Source organism: Hemitrygon akajei, chromosome 16 (assembly GCF_048418815.1).
Source record: "Hemitrygon akajei chromosome 16, sHemAka1.3, whole genome shotgun sequence".
Taxonomy (NCBI): Eukaryota; Metazoa; Chordata; class Chondrichthyes; order Myliobatiformes; family Dasyatidae; genus Hemitrygon; species Hemitrygon akajei.
The window spans coordinates 93,624,415-93,649,653 of NC_133139.1; the positions used below are offsets into that span (position 1 = coordinate 93,624,415).

Here is a 25,239-nt window from a genome sequence, read left to right on the forward strand (position 1 = left end):
CATTATATTGCAAAGAACTGTTATTCCTTTAGAGGTCCAGTCCTTAAATCTTGCATCCAATTTATTTGGTGTAAAATCCGAGTCATATGCACACCATTTAAGAATTGCAATATCTCCCTCTAGATTATATTCTTTTATAGCAGTTTTCCATATTTTAAGAGTCAATTTCACCCATGGCTTATCAATAGTATTTATGTACCTTTGCAGGTTGTTATCAGCCAAAATTGCTTGTTGGGGATGGGAAGTACCCACTCCTCAATGTTTTTCCATTGAGTGTCATATGATGGGTTGCACCAACATATCACAGCTCTCAACTGTGCTGCAAAATAATAATCTCTAAGAAAAGGCAAGCCCCATCCCCCTCTTTTCCTTTACTAATTGCTAAGTTTTTAGACGAACTCTAGGCCTTTTACCCTGCCAAATATACCTTGATAACATCTTGTTCCATTCATTGAATTGCTTTTGATTAATCTCTATTGGTAGGGTCTGAAAGATATAACAGTCTGGGCTGTTTAATAGAGGGGGATATTTAATAGACTCAATCCTTGAACTGAGACTGAAAAATGGAATCAGGTTCCATCTTGCCATATCTTCCTTAATTTTTTAATATAAAGGCTGATAATTACATTCGGTTAATTTTGCCAAATCTTTTGGCATAATGATGCCCAAATATTTGAAAGACTCTGCTTGCCATTCCCAGGGATATCTACTTTCAATTTCTCTTGGTGAGCTATAGTAATATGAAAGTAATTGGGTTTTATCTATGTTGATCCTGTATCCTGATAATTGACCATATTGTTCAAAGGATTGCATCAATTTAGGTAAAGAGTATGTTGGTTGCCCTAGATAGATCAAAATGTCATCCGCGTCACAAGCCAATTTATGCTCTGTCCCTTTAATAGTAATTCCCCTGATATCTTCATTTTGTCTGATGTATTGAGCTAATGGTTCCAGATATAATGCGAGGAGAAGTAGTGACCATGCACCACCCTGTTTCGTGCCCCTTTCTAGGGTAAGACTATTTGATAAATATCCATTGATTTTAATCCTAGCAGTAGGGTTGTCATATAGTGTCTGTATAGTTTTAATAATTTTGTCTTGGAAACCAAATCTATGTAAAACTCTATGTAAAAATTCCAATTAACTAAATCAAATGCCTTTTCAGCATCCATACTTATCACTATTGCTGCGATTTTATTTTTTTGTGTATGATCCATAATGTGAAGTGTCCTTGGTATATTGTCTTGTATTTTGTGTTGTCGTATAAAATCTGTCTGATCATTACGTATCAGTATGGGTAGAAACTCCTCTAATGGTTTGGCCATAATGGAGGTAAATAATCTATGATCTACATTAAGAATGGATATTGGTCTAAATGACCCGCATTCCATTTTATCCTTGCCTTCTTTCGGTATAGCTGAGATTATCGCTTCCTTCCAACTGGGTGGCATTTGTGCCTTTTTTTGAGCCCAGTTCAGTGTGGGGAGTAAAACAGGAATTAACTCATTTTTAAATTCTTTGTACCACTCTGCCATATACCCATCTGATCCTGGTGACTTGCTTAATTTAAGCCTACTAATTGCAGCTTTTACTTCAACTTCAGTTATGTCAGCAGTCATCGTTCTATTTTGTTCTTCGCTTAAAGTGGGTAACTCTAGAGAATTCAAGAAGGTGTCAATTTGGATTATGCTTCCCCCTGGAACATTAGAATATAGAATTTTGTAAAACACTTCAAAAGCTTCTTGAATTTCACTTAGCTTATTTTATATCATTTTTGTTCTTGGGTCCCTAATTCTATGAATTGTATTTTCTGCTATCTTTTTTTTCAGTTTCCACACCAGCATTTTCATAGACTTTGATCCACTTTCATAATGTCTCTGTTTCAGAAACATTGAATTTTTCCTGAATTCTTGCGTAGCCAAACTATTAATTTCATTCCTATTTTTTTTGGATTTCCCCTAATGTGCCAAATTGAACTTGTGCCAAATTCAATTTGATTTTTTTCTCTAGTTCCTTCAGCCTATTTTGTAATCTCTAATGTTTTATTCCTTATTTTTTCTTATATGAAGATATCGCTATAATTTTCCCACTTAAGACAGCCTTCAGAGTATCCCATAAAATGGGAGGTGAAACCTCTCCATTATCATTAAATTCTGAGTAGAGACCAATTTCTTTTTTAATTTGTTCCTTAAAGTACGGATCATTGAGTAGACTTAAATTTAGTTTCCAAATAGTATTCTTTGGTTGTAGGTCAAAATCAACAGATAAATATATAAGTGCATGGTCACTTATATCTATTGTCCCAATTCCACAGGTGTTTATTTTGTCTTTGTCTTTTCAAAATGTTATGAAATAGTCTATTCTTGTATATACAGAATGGGGAGCAGAATAATGAGTGTTATCCCTTCTGTCGGGGAAAGATCCCTCCATATATCAATTAAGCCATCCTCAAAATGTGTATTAACTTTCTTATGTAAGGATTTTGTTTCATTGGTTTAACTGCTATACTGTTAAATATGAAAAAGAAACTGAAGAGGTTTAGGATGTAAATTCCATAAAGGGCTTAGTGGAAGCTGAAGATAAGGCTCCAACAGTATTTACATCTGTATTTACCTGTGCCCTAACTGGTTACACTTCCTCTTACAGCCGTGAGGGCAGATCGTATGAGAGGTGGCCGCAATAAATTTGGACCTTTGTACAAGCAAGACAGGGCGTTAAAGCAACAGAAGAAGGCTCTTGTCTATGGAAACAGAGTTAAATTGGACCCCACCACATACGTGATGCAAAGTGTTCCAACAGATCTGAGTGGACCAGTCAGCAGTGAAAGTCTGCACTCAGTATCTAGGTGCTTATCGTTAAGCTACAATGGCCTACCATCTTCAATGGGAGACCAGGATGGGAGCCCCATTGGCTCTTTGCCGGTCAGTATGTCAGTTGCACCTCATGGCACCATTTCAGGGTATCAGCTCTGCAGCCCCTTCCCGGGCTGTCATGTCAAGTCGGAGCACATGGACCCCAGTTACTCAGGCTCCCAGGAGTCATTGCTTGGCAACCCATACATTATGGCCTACAGGCCCAACTCAAGCACAACAGTGCCCCAGTTGATGCAAGAGCTAGTGAAATGTGAGCCAGATGAGGCGCAGGTCCAGGCGAAGATCTTAAACTATCTGCAGCAAGAGCAGACCTCCAGAGGAAAGCACGAGAGGCTCAACACCTTTGGAATTATGTGCAAGATGGCTGACCAGACCTTGTTCTCCTTGGTGGAGTGGGCCAGAAGTAGTATCTACTTCAAGGAACTGAAGGTAATGCACAATCCCAAAGAATTTTCATGAAATTAACCTCATATTGTTCTTCAAATGCAAAGACTACTGACAAGGAGAAGTTTACCCCTAACTGTCCTGGAAATGATTGGCTGGGTAACACCTTTCTGGAGTAACATATAGCAGACTATGTAAGGACAGACATTTAAGAGAACTTTGGTTTGATACTATATATGGATAATAGCAGTATAGAGGGCTATGGTTTAGGTACAGGGGAGATGAAACAGCAGAAATAGAAGGTCAGCACAGTCCAAAAAACCTGTTTCTGTGCTGTAGTACTCTATGACTGTATACTTCACTCGAGTCCAAGGGCTCTATTTTTAAAATTAGAGCTGGGCCTCCAAAGCAGCACAGAGATGTAGCTAGCAAGGCTACTGTCTAACAGCTCCAGAGACCCAGATTCAATCTTAACCTCCAGCACTGCTGGTGTGGAGTTTGCATATTCCCCTTCTGACCACAAACATTTCTTCTGGGTGTTCCGGTTTCCTCCTATATTCCAAAAGCATGTAAGTTGGCTGTGTAATTGGCCATTGTGAATTGTTTTTGATGTGAATTTGAGGGGTGCATTCTGGAGGGAGTTGATGGAAATATGGAGAGGAATCATTAGGATTGGTGTGGACTCAGTGGGCCAAAGAATCTGTTTCCGGACTGTGTGTCTAAGACTCTAGAAGGTGAGGTTTGCTTGACAAATAGTGTGCAGTGGCAATTTGGAACACTTCCCTGCAAGTAATAATTGAAGCCCAATCAATTGTTAATTTAAAATCTGAGACTGAGAGGTTTCTGATAACTCAAATTCTAAGCGGATGCAGGGAGAAGAATAGGAAGTTAAGTCATGGATCTAAACACAAATTCAAAGTTAAATTTATTGTATATGTACAAGTAATTTATGTACCGGTGCAATGAAAAACTTACTGAAGCATCATAGGCACAGAGCATCAGATAATGCAATTACTAATCCCAATGATTGTTAGAAGAATTCAACGTACAAAATAATCTCTAAGGAAATTACACAGTTTATAATGGTAATTTCTGTCAGTGTTATAGAGCTGAGAACATTACAGCTCAATACAGGCTCTTCAGCCCACGATGCTGTGCTGACATTTTAACCTACCCTAAGTTCAATCTAACCTTTCCCTCCTACATTGCCCTCCATTTTTTTTAGCATCCATGTTCCCTTCTTAGATTTTTTTAAATGCACATAATTAATATGCCACTATCACCACCCCAGCAAGTCTTCCACACACTAACCATTCTCTGTGTAAAAAAATACTACTGCCAAACATGCCCTTAGAACTCCCTAGTCTTTACCCATAGTCCTCTATTCTTCTAAGCTCCATGTAGCCATCCAGGAATCTCTTAAAAGACCCTATCATTTCCGTCTCCACCACTGCCGACGGCAGCCCATTCCACGCACTCACCACTCTCTGCGTAAAAATATTACCCCTGACATCTCCTCTGTACCTTCTTCCAAGCACCTTAAAACGATGCCCTCTCATGCTAACCATTTTAGCCCTGGGGAAAAGCCTCTGACTATCCACACAATCAATGCCTCTCATTATCTTGTACACCTCTATCAAGTCACCTCTCATCCTCCATCGTTTCAAGGAGAAAAGGCCGAGTTCACTCAACCTATTCGCATAAGGCATGCTCCCCAATCCAGACAACATCCTTGTAAATTTCCTCTGCACTCTTTCTATGGCTTCCATGTCCTTCCTGTAGTGAGACGACCAGAACTGAGCACAGTACTCCAAGTGGGATCTGACCAGGGTCCTATAAAGCTGCAACATTACCTCTCAGCACCTAAATTCAATCTGTTATTGCTTTGTTGCTTAGTATGCTTTGCTTCGGTGTGTCCTTTGTTATTCTGCTAAGCATTATAGACATGCCATAGTTGCACTGGAATGTGCGACAATACTGATGGGCATCCCCCAGCACACAGGGGGAATTAGAGGCTATGGGTAAAAGACAGGTAGGTGGAGATGAGTACATGGCCAGATCAACCATGATCTTATTGAATGGCAGAGCAGGTTTGACGGGTCAGATGGTCTACTCCTGCTCCTATTTCTTATTTTCTTATGTTCTTACATCCTTGGATGTGCTGGTTGTTACTGCAAATAATGCATCTCACTGTATTTTTCGACGTACATGTGGTAAATAAACTTCAATATAGATCTGTATCAAGGCACCATTAGGCAGAGGAGCTGAATTAGGCCATTCAGCTCATTGAAACAGCTTTCCCATCCCATCACAGCTGATTTATTATCCCTCTCAACCCCATTCTCCTGCCTTCTCCCCAAGTCCTTTGACAATCCTTATTAATCAACAACCTATCAAACTCTGCTTTAAATATTTCCAATGACTTGGCCTCCACAGTCATCTGTGGCAATGAATTCCACAGATTCACTACCTTCTGGCTAAAAAAAATCCTCCTCATCTCTGTTCTAAAGGTATTTCCTTCTATTCTGAGGCTCTGCCCTCTTGACCTAGATCACTCTGCTATTAGAAATATCCTATCCACATCCAAAATTCCCAAGCCCCTCCAATCTGACCTCTCTTGATCCATTTGCCCTGGTCAAACCTTTCAGATAGTGCTCTTAATCATCTTCCGTGGCTCAGAGTCAAGTAATGAATTTGTTGTGAACGGAGTTTTGCTACTCATAAGGTGTGATATGAATGGAAGTTATTGCTATCAGTGATCTGTAACAGTGATATCCTTAACAAACCAAATCAAAATCCAGTCGTCTGTCAACCATTGTTCTTTTGGGAAGTTAGGAAGCAGTAGTTATATGTTGTAGGGAAGCTGCGGAAGTGAGTTATAACAGGAAGTGCATTCCTTGTTGAGGGTTCATCTGCTCAGTACTGGATGGTGCCTTGTCTCCTCTCAGGAACTGCCCTTACAATGCAAATAAACAGGATGTAGCGTCCTGTTTTTCCCGAGAACGGAGAATCTCTTTGCTTCATGCTGTCTTTTTATCACCAGGCTGCCACTGAACGCACTTTCCAATGTAAGGCTAATGTTTACAGCACTCTTCTCCAAACGTTAGTGAAGAGAAAACTGATTCTGTTTCTGCCTGGTATACTTCTCTGAATCAGAATTAGAATCAAGTTTTATTTTCACAGCCATATGTCATGAAATTTGTTTTACGGCAGCACTCCAGTGCGATACATAAAAATTACAAAAAGGAAATATAAAAATAATTAGTGTAAAAAGAGAATAACAAGTGAGGTAGATCAAATTTCAAAGTAAATTTATTATCAGTATTTACTTTTACAGTCTTGAGATTCATCTCCTTACAGGCAGCCACGAAACAAGGAAACCCCATAGAGCCCATTAAAACAAGGAGACTGTGTAGAAATGTGCAGAAAGAGAAAAAGAACAATCATGTAAACAATAAAAGTAAGCATATAGCTTTCAGAACTGAACTTCACAAAAGAGAGTCCACAGATTTATGGTCTGTTCAGTAATCTGATGGTGGAGAGGAATAAGCTGTTCTTAAAACATTGAGTGTGTGTCTTCAGGCTCCAGTAACACCTCCCCGATGGCAGCAATGAGAAGAGGCATGTCCTGGATGGTGAGGGTCCCCAATAATGAACACCAACCTCTTGAGGCATTGCATCTTGAAAATGTCTTCATGGGAGGAAAGCTAGTTAAGGAACTGGCTGAGTGTACAACCCTCTTCAGCTCCTTGCAATCCTGTGCATTGAAGTCTCCATACCAGGCTTAATGACAGCTAGGATGTACCGCAAACCAAGTGATGCACAAGAACTGGTGGAATTAACTGACATTTACCAGGAATCGGGGGTTATTTATTGTCTATATGTGGTCATTGCTGCCAAGGCCATACATACTGCACATCCCTCAAAAAATTAGTGGTTTTCCTCCTTCAAAATATCAGCAATTCATCCAATCAAATTGCTTTCATGGTGCCATTAGATAGGGAGTTCCATCATTTGGATCCATGAGTATTGAACGAGCAATAGCGTATTTCCAAGCCAGGATAGTGTGTGAATCTGCAGCCATAAGATGTAGGAACCAAATTAGACCATTTGATCCATTGAGTCCACTTCGTCATTCAGTGATGGCTGGTTTTTACGTCCACATTCTCCTTCCTTCTGTCCATACTCTTAACTCCCTTACCAATCAAAAACCTATCAATTCCTGTCTTAAATACACCCAATAGCTTGCACTTCTGTGCAGCAAATTCCACTGATTTGTCAGTCTCTAGCTGAAGGAATTTTTCATCTCAGTTTTAAATGGGCGTCCCTATATTCTGAGGTTCTGTCCTCGGATCCTTGACAAGTCATTGGTACTTCTGCATCTTCTGTTGTTCCTCAGATCAGAGACAGTTTTGCGAGGTGATGTTGAAGAACCCTTGGCAAGTGACCACAGTGCATGGGAAACCAAATGAGGGCTGCATTGTACTGGGATGTTATTGAATTTTTCCAATGTTTTTGGAGTTGCACTCATTCAGGCAAGGGGAGAGTGTTCTATCACACTGTGTCATTTGGCTTATACTCAGTTCAAAGACTTTGATTAGTCATGAAGTGAGTCAAACCATCGGGGTGGCATGCAGCTTAGCAGTAAGTGGAACAGTATTACAACATCAGTGACACAGGTTCAATTCTGCCACTATTTTTAAGGAGATTATACGTTCTCCCCATGACCACATGGGTTTCTTCACACCATTCCAAATACATTTTGTAGGTTCATTGGTCACAGGGTGTAACTGGGCAGCACAGTCTTGTTGGGTCAGAGGGTCTGTCACCGTTCAGTTAGCTCTAAATATATTTTTAAAAATATCATCCTCAAATACACTCTTGCAACAGGTATGCTTATGGGAATGCTAGTTTCTATTGTTCAGTGAGGACAAGCGGCTTCATTGGTTCTTTACATTCACTGAGTTACCTGGAAGTTAAGAGCCTTTTCTTCTATGGAATCCAGGAATGGATGGACATCCAAAATAAAAATAAGACAACACCATCTGTGGAGAGAAAAATTTTTTGAACTCTGTAAAACCTATGAAGACCAGTGACTGAGAATTCACACCCATGAATATTTTCCAAGCGTCCCAGAATCCAGATTTGTGCAGTGGCTGCGTATGGTGGAATATTTTCCACTTTAAGCCCAAGAATTTCCAGCAATGTCTATCTGAATTTCAGATTTACAACATCTGCAGGGTTTTGCTTCTTTGATCAATGTATATCCCTAATGATCACTATGGGATTCAATAGAGTTCACACAAGGCCTATGACTTACACTGAGAACCCACTTCAATGGAGTAGAGGCACTTAGAGAACAGTTTAATGTCCATTCATCAAACAGCTGCATTTAAAGAATAATATGTCATCCCAGGTATGATAAATGAATGGAGACATTGCAACAACACATATTAGTTCTCATTGAGGGGTCAGCAGTGGAAAGGGTGAACAGCCTCAGGTTTTTGGGTGGCATAATCTCTAAATATCAATCCTGGGTCATAGTGAGTCCACACCCAAGCACTGTGTAGCCATATTGTGCAATGTTTGATAGTCATGGCCTTGTATTATCCAGATGAGCGAAATGTAATACTTGTGCTGTGTGGGGACAGTGAAGAGGGTAGCAAGTGTGACTGGAGTCATTGTGAAGTACCTGAGCAATGTTGGGATGACAGTAGGAGGGAGTGGAAGGGAAGGTCAGTGTGAGTGAATGGATTGCTACAGTCAGTGTCAAAGTTGAGCTTATTGTCATGAGTGTGTGTGCAATATAAAACTTACATCAAGTCAAAGTAAATTTGTTATCAGAGTACTTATACTGAATGTCACCATATACAACCCTCAGATTCATTTTCTTGTGGACCTACTCAGCAAATCTATAGAACGCTGACTACAACACCCTGGTTAAGATTTTTACTGCCAATTGGTAGGTATTTAATTTTAGCAGTTCTGTAAGAGCAGTCAGTTCTGCTTTCAGCCATGTTTGGGTTTGAGCTAATGATAAGGGGTTGTGGTGTTCATTATTAGGAATATAGTGTCATCCAATCAGGATGGTGGGATTGGGAGAAGGTTCTAGAGAATGCTGGACAGAGAGGTTTTTGGACGGACACTGGTGTAGGTCGAGGTCTTTTTGGGGGGAGCTGGGAGAAGACACGAGGGAACATGGCTGAGGATGCCATCCCTGTTGCACAAGGTGCTTTGTGCAGATGAATGGCTTCAAGGAGGAAGGAACAATACTCCCGTGGGGGAGTCTTTTTGTTTGAGATTGATTTTGAGTGACATTCAGAAGGTGGTGTGGGTTCAGCGCGTGAGTTAAAGACAACATTGAGATAAGTTGCAGCTTATGTACAAACTTGGATGGTTAATGTAATGGCTTCTTTTTATTTTTCTTATTTTTTTATTTTTTGAAATCATTGGTTGTGGGATACAGGTGTACTTATCCGCTTTTGTTTAAGAGCCTAATGGTTGAGGGGTTGCAACTGTTCTTGAATCTGATGGTGCAAGTCCTGAGGCTCTTGTACTTTTACCTGATAGTAGCAACGAGAAAAGAGAATGGCTTGGGTGGTGAGGATCTTTGATATGTATGCTGCTTTTCTACAACAGTACTTCATGTAGATGTGCTCAGTGATTGGGAGGACTTTACCCAACATGTGCTGGGCCAAACCTACTCCCTTTTGTAGGATTTTCTGTTCAAAGACATTAGATGTAGCAACATTTCGGGTACATGGCATCATATAATTAGTATTCACACAATGAACAGGAATTAAACATAAATCATACATAACTTTTACAAGAGGAAACACAATTAGAACAAAAACAGTCCATTGTAGTGCCAAGTGTGGTCACCATGTTAGTATACTGAGGTAGCAATTAGGGTTGTGCCAGTTGATTCAAGAACCAAATAGTTCAACTGATCTTGAACAGGGTTGTGTGGACCTTTGGGCTTTTGTACCTCCTGTATGATGGTATCTGTGAGAAGGTAGCATGGCCCAGATAGTGGCTATCTTTGATAATGGATGTTGCATTCATGAGGTAGCACCCCATGAAGATGCTACCGATGTTGGACAGGAACGTGCCTGTGATGTATTGGGCTGAATCCACTTCTCTCTGCAACTTCCTACATTCCAGTACACTTTGTGGGGGGGGGATGAGAGAGAACAAGTAGTAAGGGTTGACATGTGTAAGATAGACAGGATATGAGGTGTGCTGTACCTCCACTGTGTAGAGGTGGAGGGACTGGAAGGGGAATATGGTGTAAATAGGTAATTGGAAGTAAATACTTGCACTCTGTTGGTGGTGCAGAAGCAAGGGAAGAGAAGGAATTTGTGAGGTAAATGGGAATAGAGAGCTACAGTGTAAGGGGAGACACAGGTGGAAATTGGGTGTCAGTCTGACGTAGTACCTGCACTTTGTGCGGAGCTGCAGAAGAGAGTGAAAGGGTAACAGGTGTAACTGAAGAATGACTGGGAGCAAGGGAACATATTTTGCCCTTGTGTTATGGATGGCAAGTGGACATGGATCAATGGGTCTTCATTGTTCCAAGCAAAGGAATGTAGTACCAGAACTGTGTAGTGGGTAGTGGTCACTTATTGAGAATCTAGATCCCTGGGCTATGTCCAGTGTGCTCTCTAAGCAACGTGCATCATCTGGAATCTGAAAATCTGGACTGTTGTTTAACCACTTACACTCAGTAGCTACTTTTAACAGGAACCTCCTGTATCTAATAAAGTGACCACTCAGTGTTCGTTCATGGTCTTCTGCTGCTGTAGCCTATCCACTTCAAGATTCAACATTTTTTAAAATTTGGAGCAAGAAGGCTGCGAGTGAACTGATGATTTTTCGGAACGAAAGGAGTTTTTTACTACTCGGGTTTAAAAGAGGCGAGACTGCACAGGCGTGTGACGTCAGCCAGTAGAGAGTGAAAGGTTTAAAAAGCAGACTGCCATATCCAGCGGGCAGCAGAGTGGTAGGACTTTGGCTCAATGGGCTTAGGCGGTAAAAGGACAAGGTGAGGTAAGAAGTATGTGTGTGAGGCCGGTTTTCTGTGCTCGGTGCCAGATGTGGGGGGCTCTTGGAATCTCCCAGCCTCCCGGATGGCCATACCTGCACCAGGTGTGTCGAGCTGCAGCTCCTGAGGGACCAAGTTAGGGAACTGGAGATGCAGGTCGATGACCTTCGCCTGGTCAGGGAGAGTGAGGAGTTGATAGAGATGAGTGATAGGCAGGTGGTCACACTGGGTCACGGGAGACGGACAAATGGGTCACAGTCAGGAAAGGGAAGGGGAAGAGTCAGGTACTAGAGAGTACCCCTGTGGATGAGTGAACTCGGCCTTTTCTCCTTGGAGCGAAGGAGGATGAGAGGTAACCTGATAGAGGTGTACAAGATGATGAGAGGCATTGATCATGTGGATAGTCAGAGGCTTTTTCCCAGGGCTGAAATAGTTGCCACAAGAGGACACAGGTTTAAGGTGCTGGGGAGTAGGTACAGAGGAGATGTCAGGGTAAGTTTTTTACTCAGGGAGTGGTGAGTGTGTGGAATGGGCTGCCGGCAACGGTGGTGGAGGCGGATATGATAGGGTCTTTTAAGAGGCTTTTAGATAGGTGCATGGAGCTTAGTAAAATAGAGGGCTATAGGTAAGCCTAGTAATTTCTGAGAGAAAAAACATAGGGACATGTTCGGCACAACTTTGTGGGCTGAAGAGCCCGCATTGTGTTGTAGGTTTTCTATGTTTCTATATTGCTCTTCTGCACACTATTGTTGTAGTGCATGGTTATTTGAACTACTGTTGCCTTCCTGTCAGCTTGAACCACTCTGGCTGCTTTCCTCTGACTCTCATTAACAAGGTGTTTTCACCCACAGAACTGCTGCTCAATGGATTTATTTTTTTTACACACCATTCTCTGTAAACTCCAGAGACTGTTGTTCATGAAAATCCCAGGAGATCAGCAGTTTCTGTGATAATCAAACCACTCTGTTTGGTACTAACAATCATTCCACGGTCAATTTCACTTAGATCCCATTTCTTCCCTATTCTGATGTTTGGTCTGAACAACAACTGAACCTCTTGACCATGTCTGCAAGCTTTTATGCGTTGAGTTGTTTCCACATGATAGGCTGTTTAGATATTTGCATAAAGAGCAGTTGTACATGTGTACGTAATAAAGTGGCTACTGAGTGGACATTGTTCTTTCTCCATGTCTAGAAAAGTGCTGCATAAAACTTCCATTATCTGTTGCCCATGAAGCCAGTACTGTGATCAAAACCTTGCATTGTTCACTGCTTGGCAGATGGGAGATATTTTCGGTAGATCCTGTATTGCCCAGAGCTTGAGTAAGAGTACTTTTTGCTAGTGAATATTGCTTTATACATCAGGCAGAGTGTGAACATTACTTTGTTAATTGATGCTCAAGGCTGAATGATTGTTATCATTGGAAAGGGATAGGAGAAACAGGACAAAACGCTGCAAGATTTATCAGCGACATTTCTACACGTGCTTTCTCTGTAAACAATGCACTGATTTCCTGTTGCAAAGTTCTGCCAGACTGTTACACGTTAGAACACTAAGGACTTGTTTACTGACAGTACTCTCATTATTCTCTGTGACTTGTTGGCTCTTTTGTTTAGCACTGAATGTGTTTGAGAGATTGTGTCAAACAGGATGATGGAAACACAAAACACTGTGCACGGAAAATGACAGGAAAATGCCCACATTTTCTGACGGGACACTTGTGTGGTGTGGATGCCTGAACGTGTCTCTAACTTCCTTACTAATCCAGGGAGAGCCATTCAGGAAAAGCCCCTGTAATACATCAGTCAGCATCCCATCCTGCTTCCTTCGGCTCCCCTGCCCACTGTCCAATTTCATAGAGTCGGTGAAAAAATGGTGGAGGTTTGTCATCGAAATGCCAATTAAAATAATTATTCAGCAGTGGGCAGTATTGTGTGAGCAACTCTTCCTACAGGGACTAGAGTCTGATGGGGCAAGTGGAGACAGACAGCTTGTTATTCATTCAGTCTGAGGTCAGGTGACTGTCTGACTCTTAAGGACATGTGTATTAGGAGATGGAGAATACCTCATGGCTCTTAAGCCCATCCCACCATTCAGCAAGATAGAAACATAAAAACATAGAAAACCTACAACACAATGCATCCCCTTTAGCTCACAAAGCTGTGCCAAACATGTCCTTATCTTAGAAATTACCTATGGTTACCCATAGGCCTCTATTTTTCTGAACTCCAGGTACCTGTCCAGGAGTCTCTTAAAAGGCGCTATCGTATCCACCTCCACCATCATCGCCGGCAGTCCCTTCAATACGCTTACCACACTCTGGATAAAAAAACTTACCCCTGACATCTCCTCTGTTCCTACTTCCATGCGCCTTAAAAGTGTGCCCTCTCGTAAAAGCCATTTCAACCCTGGGAAAAAGCTTCTACTATCTACATGATCAATGCCTCTCATCATCTTATACAACTACAAGATGATGAGAGATCAAGTTGATTTGGTCAGTAACCTTAATCCTGCACCCCATGGTAACCCTTTAACCATATAACCATATAACAATTACAGCACGGAAACAGGCCATCTCGGCCATTCTAGTCCGTGCCAAACGCTTACTCTCACCTAGGCCCACTGACCCGCACTCAGCCCATAACCCTCCATTCCTTTCCTGTCCATATACATATCCAATATTACTTTAAATGACAATACCAAACCTGCCTCTACCACTTCTACTGGAAGCTCGTTCCACACAGCTACCACTCTCTGAGTAAAGAAAAACCCCCTCATGTTACCCTTAAACTTTTGCCCCCTAACTCTCAAATCATGTCCTCTCGTTTAAATCTCCCCTACTCTCAATGGAAACAGCCTATTCACGTCTATTCTATCTATCCCTCTCAAAATTTTAAATACCTCGATCAAATCCCCCCTCAACCTTCTACGCTCCAATGAATAGAGACCTAACTTGTTCAACCTTTCTCTGTAACTTAAGTGCTGAAACCCAGGTAACATCCTAGTAAATCGTCTCTGCACTCTCTCTAATTTATTGATATCTTTCCTATAATTCGGTGACCAGAACTGTACACAATATTCCAAATTTGGCCTTACCAATGCCTTGTACAATTTTAACATTACATCCCAACTTCTGTACTCAATGCTCTGATTTATAAAGGCCAGCGTTCCAAAAGCCTTCTTCACCACCCTATCTACATGAGACTCCACCTTCAGGGAACTATGCACCATTATTCCTAGATCTCTCTGTTCCACTGCATTCCTCAATGCCCTACCATTTACCCTGTATGTTCTATTTGGATTATTCTTGCCAAAATGTAGAACCTCACACTTCTCAGCATTAAACTCCATCTGCCAACGTTCAGCCCATTCTTCTAACCGGCATAAATCTCCCTGCAAGCTTTGAAAACCCACCTCATTATCCACAACACCTCCTACCTTAGTATCATCTGCATACTTACTAATCCAATTTACCACCCCATCATCCAGATCATTAATGTATATGACAAACAACATTGGACCCAGTACAGATCCCTGAGGCACACCACTAGTCACCGGCCTCCAAACTGACAAACAGTTATCCACCACTTACTCTCTGGTATCTCCCATCCAGCCACTGTTGAATCCATTTTACTACTTCAATACTGATACCTAACGATTGAACCTTCCTAACTAACCTTCCGTGCGGAACCTTGTCAAAGGCCTTACTGAAGTCCATATAGACAACATCTACTGCTTCACCTTCATCAACTTTCCTCGTAACCTCTTCAAAAAATTCAATAAGATTTCTCAAACATGACCTTCCACACTCAAATCCATGCTGACTGTTCCTAATCAGACCCTGTCTATCCAAATAATTATATATACCATCTCTAAGAATACTTTCCATTAATTTACCCACCACTGATGTCAAACTGACAGGCCTATAATTGCTAGGTTTACTCTTAGAACCCTTTTTAAACAATGGGACCACATGAGCAATTCGCCAATCCTCCGGCACCATCCCCGTTTCTAATGACATTTGAAATATTTCTGTCAGAGCCCCTGCTATTTCTACACTAACTTCCCTCAAGGTCCAAGGGAATGTCCTGTCAGGATCCGTAGATTTATCCACTTTTATATTCCTTAAAAGCGCCAGTACTTCCTCCTCTTTAATCGTCATAGTTTCCATAACTTCCCTACTTGTTTCCCTTACCTTACACAATTCAATATCCTTCTCCTTCGTGAATACCGAAGAAAAGAAATTGTTCAAAATCTCCCCATCTCTTTCGGCTCCACACATAGCTGTCCACTCTGATTCTCTAAGGGACCAATTTTATCCCTCACTATCCTTTTGTGATTAATATAACTGTAGAAACCCTTCAGATTTATTTTCACCTTACTTGCCAATGCAACCTCATATCTTCTTTTAGCTTTTCTAATTTCTTTCTTAAGATTCTTCTTACATTCTTTATATTCCTCAAGCACCTCATTTACTCCATGCTGCCTATATTTATTGTATATATCTCTCTTTTTCCTAACCAAGTTTCCAATATCCCTTGAAAACCATGGCTCTCTCAAACTTTTAACCTTTCCTTTCAACTTAACAGGAACATAAATATTCTGTACCCTCAAAATTTCACCTTTAAGTGACCTCCATTTCTCTATTACATCCTTCCCATAAAACAAATTGTCCCAATCCACTCCTTCTAAATCCTTTCGCATCTCCTGAAAGTTGGCCTTTCTCCAATCAAAAATCTCAACCCTGGGTCCAGTCCTATCCTTCTCCATAATTATATTGAAACTAATAGCATTGTGATTACTGGACCCGGTGCACCCCAACACATACCTCCGTCACCTGACCTATCTCATTCCCTAACAGGAGATCCAACACTGCCCTTCTCTAGTTGGTACCTCTATGTATTGCTGCAGAAAACTATCCTGCACACATTTTACAAACTCCAAACCATCCATCCCTTTTACAGTATGGGCTTCCCAGTCTGTGTGTGGAAAATTAAAATCTCCCACAATCACAACCCTGTGCTTACTACAAATAATTGCTATCTCCTTGCAAATTTGCTCCTCCAATTCTCACTCCCCATTAGGTGGTCTATAATACACCCCTATAAGTTTTACTACACCGTTCCCATTTCTCAATTCCACCCAAACAGTCTTCCTAGACGAGCCCTCTAATCTATCCTGCCAGAGCACAGTTGTAATATTTTCTCTGACAAGCTACGCGACACCTCCCCCTCTTGTCCGTCCGATTCTATCACACCTGAAGCAATGAAATCCAGTTGCCAATCACACCCCACCTGCAACCATGTTTCACTAATAGCTACAACATCATATTTCCAGGTATCAATCCATGCTCTAAGCTCATCCACCTTTCTTACAATGCTCCTACCATTAAAATAAATGCATTTAAGAAATTCTCCACCTCTTCCTCTCTGTTTATCTCTAACAGTACAAAGAACTTTACTGTCTTCTTTTTCTTCCTTCTCCCATACATCTGTTCCTACACTCTGGTTCCCCTCCCCCCTCGTATCTAGTTTAAATCCACTGGAGCCTCTCTAGCAAACCTACCTGCAAGAATATTTGTCCTCCTCCAGTTCAGATGTAAACCATCCCACTAGAACATGTCCCACCTTCCCTGGAAAACTGCCCAATTATCTATAAATCTGAAGCTCTCCCTCCTGCACCATGTCTTCAGCAACGTGTTGATTTGCACTACTAAACCCAACGGCACGTGGCACTGGTAGCAATCCTGAGATTGCTATCCTGGAGGTCCTGTCCTTTAACTTGGCACCTAGCTCCCTAAACTCACCTTTCAGGACCTCCTCACTCTTCCTACCCACGTCATTGGTCCCTACATGGAGCATGACTTCCGGCTGCTCACCCTCCCTCTTGAGAATACTGAGAACTCGATCCCAGATATCGCGGACCCTGGCACCAGGGAGACAACAGACCATCCGGGATTCTCAATCTCTTCCACAGAACCTCCTATCTGTCTCCCTAACTATCTAATCCCCTATCACTACTGCTCTCCTCTTTTCCCTCCTTCTCTTCTGAGCTGAGGGTCCAGTCTCAGTGCCAGAGACGCAACCACTGCAACTTGTCCCTAGTAGCTCATCCCCACCAACAGTATCCAAAATGGTACACTTACTGTTGATGGGAATGACCACAGGGATGCTCTGCTCTTCCTGTCTATTCCCCTTCCCTCTCCTGACAGTCACCCAACTACCTGTCTCTTGACTCCTAGGGGTGACTATCACCCTGAAACTCCTATCTATTTCTGCCTTTGCCTCCCGAATGATCCGAAGTTCATCCAGCTCCAGTTCCCTAACTCGGTTTGTCAGGAGCTGCAGATGGATGCACCTTTTGCAGGTGTAGTCATCAGGGACAGCAGTGCTCGCCCTGACTTCCCACATACTGCAAACGGAGCACTCAACTGCCCTAACTGCTGCCTCCATTACCTACTCCTAAACTAATTAGATTAATTAAAGGAGCTTACCCGGCCTTACCTCACCTGGAGTGAAGCTTGTACTCAGCCTCTGCTCGCTTTTTAAATCCCCCCACTGATCTCAAAGGCCAACTTTCTCATGTCTGCGCAGTCTAGCCTCTTTGCCACAATCAGTTAAAAAAAAAACAGCTTCCCTCCGAGCTTCTTTTACCTCTTCCCTCTCCGTCTCTTGCTGCGATTTAAGTAACCGTTGGAAACTTCCTCTCCTTTTTAAACCTTTGGCACGCTACATCACACGCCTGTGCAGTCTAGCCTGTTTGCCGCAATCATTTTTTAAAAAAAACAGTCACCTTTACCCGTCACCTTTCAGCCATCTATCTACCTCTCTCAACTTCTAAGGAGAAGAATAATGTTTTGGGTCAAGCTCCTTTATCTGGACTGGAAAGGAAGGGGACAGAAGCCAGAATAAGATGGTGGAAGAAGGGAAAGAACGAAAACTATCAGATGATAGGGAAGACAAGGTGAAGTGAAGGTGGATAAGTAGGACTGGAAGATGAATTAAGAAAATGAAAGAATTAAAGGGCTGAAGAAGAAGAAATTTCATAGAAGAGGACAGTGATTGATGGTAGAAAGGAAACTAGAAGAATGTGATGAGTAGGTGAGAAGGGGTGGAAGGGTGACCAGAATGGAGATTAATAAAAAGAGAGAAGGGGGAGGAAGAGGGGAAGAAGGAGAGTATGAAGGTGTTGCCAAAAATTGCAAAATAGTGGTATGAAGAAACCCTGGACAGTTTAGGTTTACCTTTTTGGTGTTTAAGGACAGAATCAATTAAATATGAAGAGCCTAGATAAAATAAAGGGGGGTGCATCAAGGTGTTAAAATCCATGGAGCATAGATTTAAAATACTTAGTAGCAATAACAGAACATATTTAACCCTGAGGATGTAGGATATAAACTCACTGTCTCATAAGATGGGAAAGTGTTTGCCCAAAAATTCTGGAATGTGGGATAGAATCCCTCTATGTCATCAATTCCCCATAATTCTACAACAGTTCAAACCCCTAATGTGCAGCACAAGACCCGCTGACCTATTCAATACAAACGCATGTGGGGTTTGACCAAATCAAGCCCATGGCATTTTTGTGTTCTTTACCATACTTGGGAGAATACAGTTTGGAGGGCAGGGTTGGTTTCAGTTGCACACTTTAGGGAGCAGTGGAAAACTGAATGAATGAAGCCTCAATCTTGATCTCTGAATTGATGTTTGCTGTTTACTGTTTACTGTGTATTTAACAGGTTGATGATCAGATGAAACTTCTCCAGAATTGCTGGAGTGAACTGCTAATCATGGACCATATCTGCAGGCAGCTGGCTCATGGGAAAGAGTCAAGTATTCTTCTTATCACTGGGCAACAGGTAAAGAACAGATCATGGACCAAGGTGGTTACTGTTGATGCTTGTGCTTCACATGAGTTTCTGATGAATAACGTTTCAAGAGCAATATTCAAATTTACTTATCACCTGTACATCAAAATATTCTGCACAGCGAAATGTGGTATTTGCGCTAACAACCAGCACAAAGTCCACAGAGTACATAGAACAGTACAGCACAGAAACAGGCTATTCAGTCCACAATGCTGTGCCACTTCAGCAAAGAAGTAAAGCAAAAACACCCAAACACTAATCCCAAACGAGAAAATCTGCAGATGCTGGAAATCCAAACAACACACACAAATGCTGGAGGAACTCAGCAGGCCAGGCTGCATCTATGGAAAAGAGTACAGTCGACATTTCAGCCCAAGACCTTTCATCAGGACAAGAGAAAAAAGATGAGGAGTCAGAGATAGAAGGTGGAGTGGAGTGGAGGAAGAATTACAAGGTGATAGGTGAAACCCGGGGCGGGGGTGCTGAAATAAAGAGCTGAGAAGTTGGATGAAAGAGATACAGGGCTGGAGAAGGGAAAACCTGACAGGAGAGGACTGAAGACAATGGAAGAAAGAAAAGGGTGAGTAGCACCAGAGGGGGGTGATGAGCAGGTATGCAAGTAGATAAGGTGAGAGAGGGAAATTACCAGAAGTTCGAGAAATCAATGTTCATGCCATCAGGATGGAGGCTACCCAGACAGAATATAAGGTGTTACTCCTCCAATCTGAGTGTGACCTCATCACAACAGTAGAGGAGGCAATGGACTGAAGTGTTGGAATGGGAATGGGAAGTGTAGTTAAAATGGGTGGCCTATGGGAGATCCTGCTTTTTCTGCTAGATAGAGTGTAGGTGCTCGGCAAAGCAGTCTCCCAATCCACGTTGGGTCTCAAACTGATATACAAAAGGCCACAAAGGGATCGACGAATACAATAGATGACCCCCAACAGACTCACAGGTGAAGTGTCACCTCACCTGGAAGGACTGGTTGGGGCCCTGAATAGGAGTAAGGGAGGAGGTGTAGGGGCAAGTGTAGCACTACTTCTGCTTGCAAGAATTAGTGCCAGCAGAGAGATCATTTGGGAGGGATGAATAGACGAGGGAGTGATTCCTGCGAAAAGCAGAAAGTCGGGGAGAGCGGAAGATGTGCTTGGTGGTGAGATCCCATTGGAGATGGCAGGAGTTATGGAAAATTATGTGCTGCATGCCGTGGCTGGTGGGGTGGTAGGTGAGGATGGGTTGTGGGCAGATGGGCACGAAATGGAAGAGAAGTGGTTGAAGGCAGTGTTGATGGAGAAAGGGAAACCCCTTTCCTAGAAGGAGGACATCTCTTAGTTCTGGAATGAAAAGCCTTATCCTGAAAGCAGATTGAGGAATTGAGAGAATGGGATGGCATTTTTACAAGGAACAGGGTGGGAAAAAGTAGCTGTGAGAGTTAGTGGATTTATAAGAACATATGACCAGAAAACATAGGAGCATAACTAGGCCATTCAGCTCATTTAGTCTGCTCTGCCATTCCATCATTGCTGATCCCAGATCCCACTCAATCCCATACACCTGGCTTCTCGCAATATCCTTTGGTGAACTCACCAATCAAGAAACTATTAACTTCTGCTTTAAATATACCCACAGACTTGGAAACCACCACAGTCTGTGGCAGTGCATTCCTCTACTTTACTACTCTGTGGCTAAAAAAATCCCCCTCACTTCTGTTCTAAAGGGTTTCCCCTCAATTTTGAGGCAGTGCCCTTTAGTTCTGGATACTCCCACCATAGGAAACATCCTCCCTATCTACTCCTTTCAACATTCGATAGGTTTCAATGAGATCCCCACGGCACTCTTCTAAATTCCAGTGAGTACAAGCCGAAAGCTGCCAAACAGTCCTCATATGTTAACCCCTTCATTCCTGGAATCATCCTCTTGAGCCTCCCCTGGACTCTCTCCAATGACAACACATCTTTTCTGAGATACGGGGCCCAAAACTGTTGACAATACTCCAAGTGTGGCCTGACTAGTGTCTTATAAAGCCCCAGCATTATCTCCTTAATTTTATATTCTATTCCCCTTAAAATAAATGCCAACATTGCATTTGCCTTCTTTATCATAGACTTAACCAATAAATTAACCTTCTGGGAGTCTTGCACGAGAACTCCTAAGTTCACTGCATCTCTGAACCTTTGATGTTTGAACATTCTCCCTACTTAGATAATAGTTCACACTATTGCTTCTTTTACCAGAATGCATTATTGTACATTTCCTAACACTGTGTGCTGTCTGCCACATTTTTGCCCATTCTTCCAATTTGTCTAAGTCCTACACCTAATGTATTGCTTTCTCAGCTCTAGCTACTTCTCCACTGATCTTCGTATCATCTACAAACTTTGCCACAAATCCATCAATTCCACTAATCAAATCATTGACAAACAATGTGAAAAGTAGTGGTCCCAACATCACCACTGAGGAACACCACTAGTCACTGGTAGCAACCAGAAAAGGTCCCCATTAATTCCCACTTACTGCCTCCTGCCTGTCAGCCATTCCTCTATCCATGCCAGTATCTTTCTCATAACATCATAGGATTTTATCTTGTTAGCAGCCTCATGTGTAGTATCTTATCAAATGACAATAGACAATAGACAATAGGTGCAGAAGTAGACCATTCGGCCCTTCGAGCCTGCACCACCATTTTGAGATCATGGCTGATCAATTACTATCAATACCCGGTTCCTGCCTTGTCCCCATATCCCTTGATTCCCCTATCCATAAGATACCTATCTAGCTCCTTCTTGAAAGCATCCAGAGAATTGGCCTCCACTACCTTCCGAGGCAGTGCATTCCAGACCCCCACAACTCTCTGGGAGAAGAAGTTTTTCCTTAACTCTGTCCTAAATGACCTACCCCTTATTCTCAAACCATGCCCTCTGGTACTGGACTCTCCCAGCATCTGGAACATATTTCCTGCCTCTATCTTTAATAATCGTATATGTTTCAATCAGAAACCCTCTCAATCTCCTTAATTCCAGCATGTACAAGCCCAGTCTCTCTAACCTCTCTGCGTAAGACAGTCCAGACATCCCAGGAATTAACCTCGTGAATCTACGCTGCACTTCCTCTACAGCCAGGAATGCTTTCTGAAAATCCAAATAAATGACATCCATTGCCTCTCCTTTATCCACCCTGCTTGTTACTTCCTCAAAGAACTCTAACAGATTTGTCAGACAAGATTTCCCTTCACAGAAGCCATGCAGACTTTGACTTATTTTATCATTAACCTCAAAGTACCTCAAAATATCATCCTTAATAATAGATTCCAACACTTTCCCAACCACTGCAGTTAGGTTAAATGTCCTATAATTTCTTATCTTTTGCCTTTCCCCATCTCAAAGAGTGGATTGACAATTACAATCTTCCAGACTTCCACGACCATGCCAAAATCAAGTGATTCTTGAAAGATCATGACCAATGCATAATTTATCTCTTCAGCAATCTCCCTCAGGACTCTGGGATGTAGTCCGCCTGGTCCAGGTAACCTACCCACATTAACACCCTATAGTTTTCCTTTGTAATAACACTGGCACTTGCTCCTTCTCCCCGACACTCAAAGACCTCTGGCACATAATAGACATCAGTAGATTTGCTGTCTCCAGAGACAAAGACAGAGAGATTAAGAAAGGGGAAGGTGGTGTCAGAAATGGACCAGGTAAATCTGAGGGCAGGGTGGAAGTAGGAGTGGGTCAAATAATTCAATTTTGCCCCTGTATCTTATGGTCTCTATGAAGGCCACTGAAATCTGCAGCCAACCATAATAGACCACAACAGGTGACACCATGGCTTAAGGTCTAGTCCAACGCCACACAACTCCTCTGCCATCTGCCCCTGCTCACACCAATGAATCACAGTAATATAATTCAATAAATCATGCTTGTGTTCTCACTTTTCCAGTCTGCTGGGGAATTACTGACCTGAGATTTCAAATCTGTTTCTCTCTCAACTGATGCTGTCAAAAATCCTGACTATCTCCAGAGTCTTGTCTCTTTATTTCAAACATCCAGCATCTTCTCAATTTGCTTTTCTATCTGCTTTGGAATATCATTTTTCTAGGTTGTACAAACTCCTTTACATCTACCAGGTAGAATCCCATTGAAAAGATAGTTTCCAAAGAATAGCATTTTCTGTGGAAGAGAGATGCATTAGTTTTCCCAGAATGAAGTAGCTTTATAGGAATAACAATCCCTTTATTATAGAAAAGATCTCCCAAACATCTTCACCGGAATGACATTAAGTAACAATTGACTGACTCTAATGAGACAATAATAGATCAAATAGCAATTGATTGCACTAAATAAGGCAACATCAAGTCAAAACTTGGTGTAAAATTTAGGTTATAAGAAGGATCTTTAAAGGAGAGGTGAAGTAGGAACGTTTATGTCAGTAATTCCGGAGCTCAAATATCTTAGATGCTAAAGGTCGGGTTTTAAATTTGGAGTAATTAAGTAACTTGGGGGAATGACCATGTACTTTAACTTTACATTTTATGACTTGCAATATTCTTGCCTGGATTAACTCTGCTCTGCCTGCTCTCAGATTGACCTTTCAACCATCGCTTCACAATCAGGCGCCACATTAAATAATTTGGTGAACCGCACACAGGAATTGGTAGCCAAGCTCCAGTCCCTGCAGATAGATCGTCATGAGTTTGTCTGCCTGAAATTCTTGGTTCTCTTCAGCCCAGGTAAGCCTTAAGAATTCAGGAGTTAAGAATTCCTTCCTCTCCACTGCCCTTGGTAGTTGATAGCTCTCCAGTGTTCCCCTGGAATTTCCTAGTATGTGGGGTATGATGAGATTTTAGATCAGTTAATGGATGAATGTCTGGATAGCTGAGAAATTGAAATGAAGATCAGAGCTTTATTCTCACCAGAGTAATTGGGGAATTAAAATTCAAGTAATCAATTACATTAGGAATAAAATAAAAAAAACAACACACACAAAATGCTGGAGGAACTCAGCAGGTCAGGCAGCATCTGTGGACATGATTAAACAGTAGCCTTTTCAGGCCGAGAACCTCCATCAGCACTATTAAGGTACTGTGATAGTGTCAGTGGAGTTTAAAAATGCGGTCAATGAACAGATTTCCATTATGGGCTTTTTAATTATATTGTGCTGTAGCTGTAGTGGGAAACCATAAAACTATGAGATTGTTACTAACAGCTTGTCTGGTTCACTGGGAACCAGACAAGCTAGATTGGGAAAACCAAGTTGGTGTCAAATGCCAAGAGGGGGAATTTCTAGAATGTATATGAGGTGGATTTTTAGAGAAGCTGAAGGTTGAGCCCAATAGAAGATCAGCTATTCTAGATTGGGTGCTGTGCAATGAACCAGAATTGATTAGATAGCTTAAGGTAAAAAAAAAACCCTTAGGGACAAGTGATTATAATATGACCAAATTCATCCTGAACTTTGAGAAGGTGCAGCTAAAGTCAGGTGTACTACTATTACAGTGGAATAAACAGAATTACAGGCCATGAGAAAAGAGCTGGCCAAAATTGATTGGAAAAGGACACTGCCAGGGATAAGGGCAGAACTGCAATGGCTAAAGTTTCTCAAAGCAATTTGGAAGGCATAGGATATGTACTTCCAAAAGAGGAAGAAGTATTCTGAAGGCAAGATGTCAGAACCATGGCTAACAAGAGAAGTCAAAGCCAACATAAAAGCCAAAGAAAGGGCATATAATAGATCAAATATTAGTGGGAAGTTATAGGATTGGGAAGCTTTTGAAAATCAGCAAAGGCAATGAAAAAAATCTCATCAAGAAGGAAAGGATGGAATACAAATGTAAGCGACATAATAATTTTACAGAGGATACTAAAAGTTTCTTCAGATATATAATGTGTAAAAGAGGGATGAGAGTGGATATTGGACCACTGGAAAACAATGCTGGAGAGGTAGTAATGAGAGACAAGAAAATGACAGATGAACTGAATAAGTATTTTGTATCAGTCTTTGCTGTGCAAGACACTAACAGTATGGTGGAAGTTTGAGAGTGTCAGGGGTTAGAAGTGTGTGAATTTGCCATT

The 25,239-nt window shown here is 41.8% G+C and overlaps 1 protein-coding gene across 4 annotated transcripts in view; it reads left to right on the top strand.

The window, feature by feature from the left end:
- LOC140740299 (nuclear receptor subfamily 5 group A member 2-like) overlaps positions 1-25,239 on the top strand; it is a 125,546-nt gene that overhangs the window by 91,068 nt on the left and 9,239 nt on the right. For all 4 annotated transcript variants that reach the window (XM_073069449.1, XM_073069453.1, XM_073069452.1 and 1 more), the window contains 3 exons: positions 2,647-3,302; positions 19,040-19,159; positions 23,750-23,897. In XM_073069449.1, the coding sequence (XP_072925550.1) occupies positions 2,647-3,302; positions 19,040-19,159; positions 23,750-23,897 (924 nt within the window). The remainder of the gene's footprint in view (positions 1-2,646; positions 3,303-19,039; positions 19,160-23,749; positions 23,898-25,239) is intronic.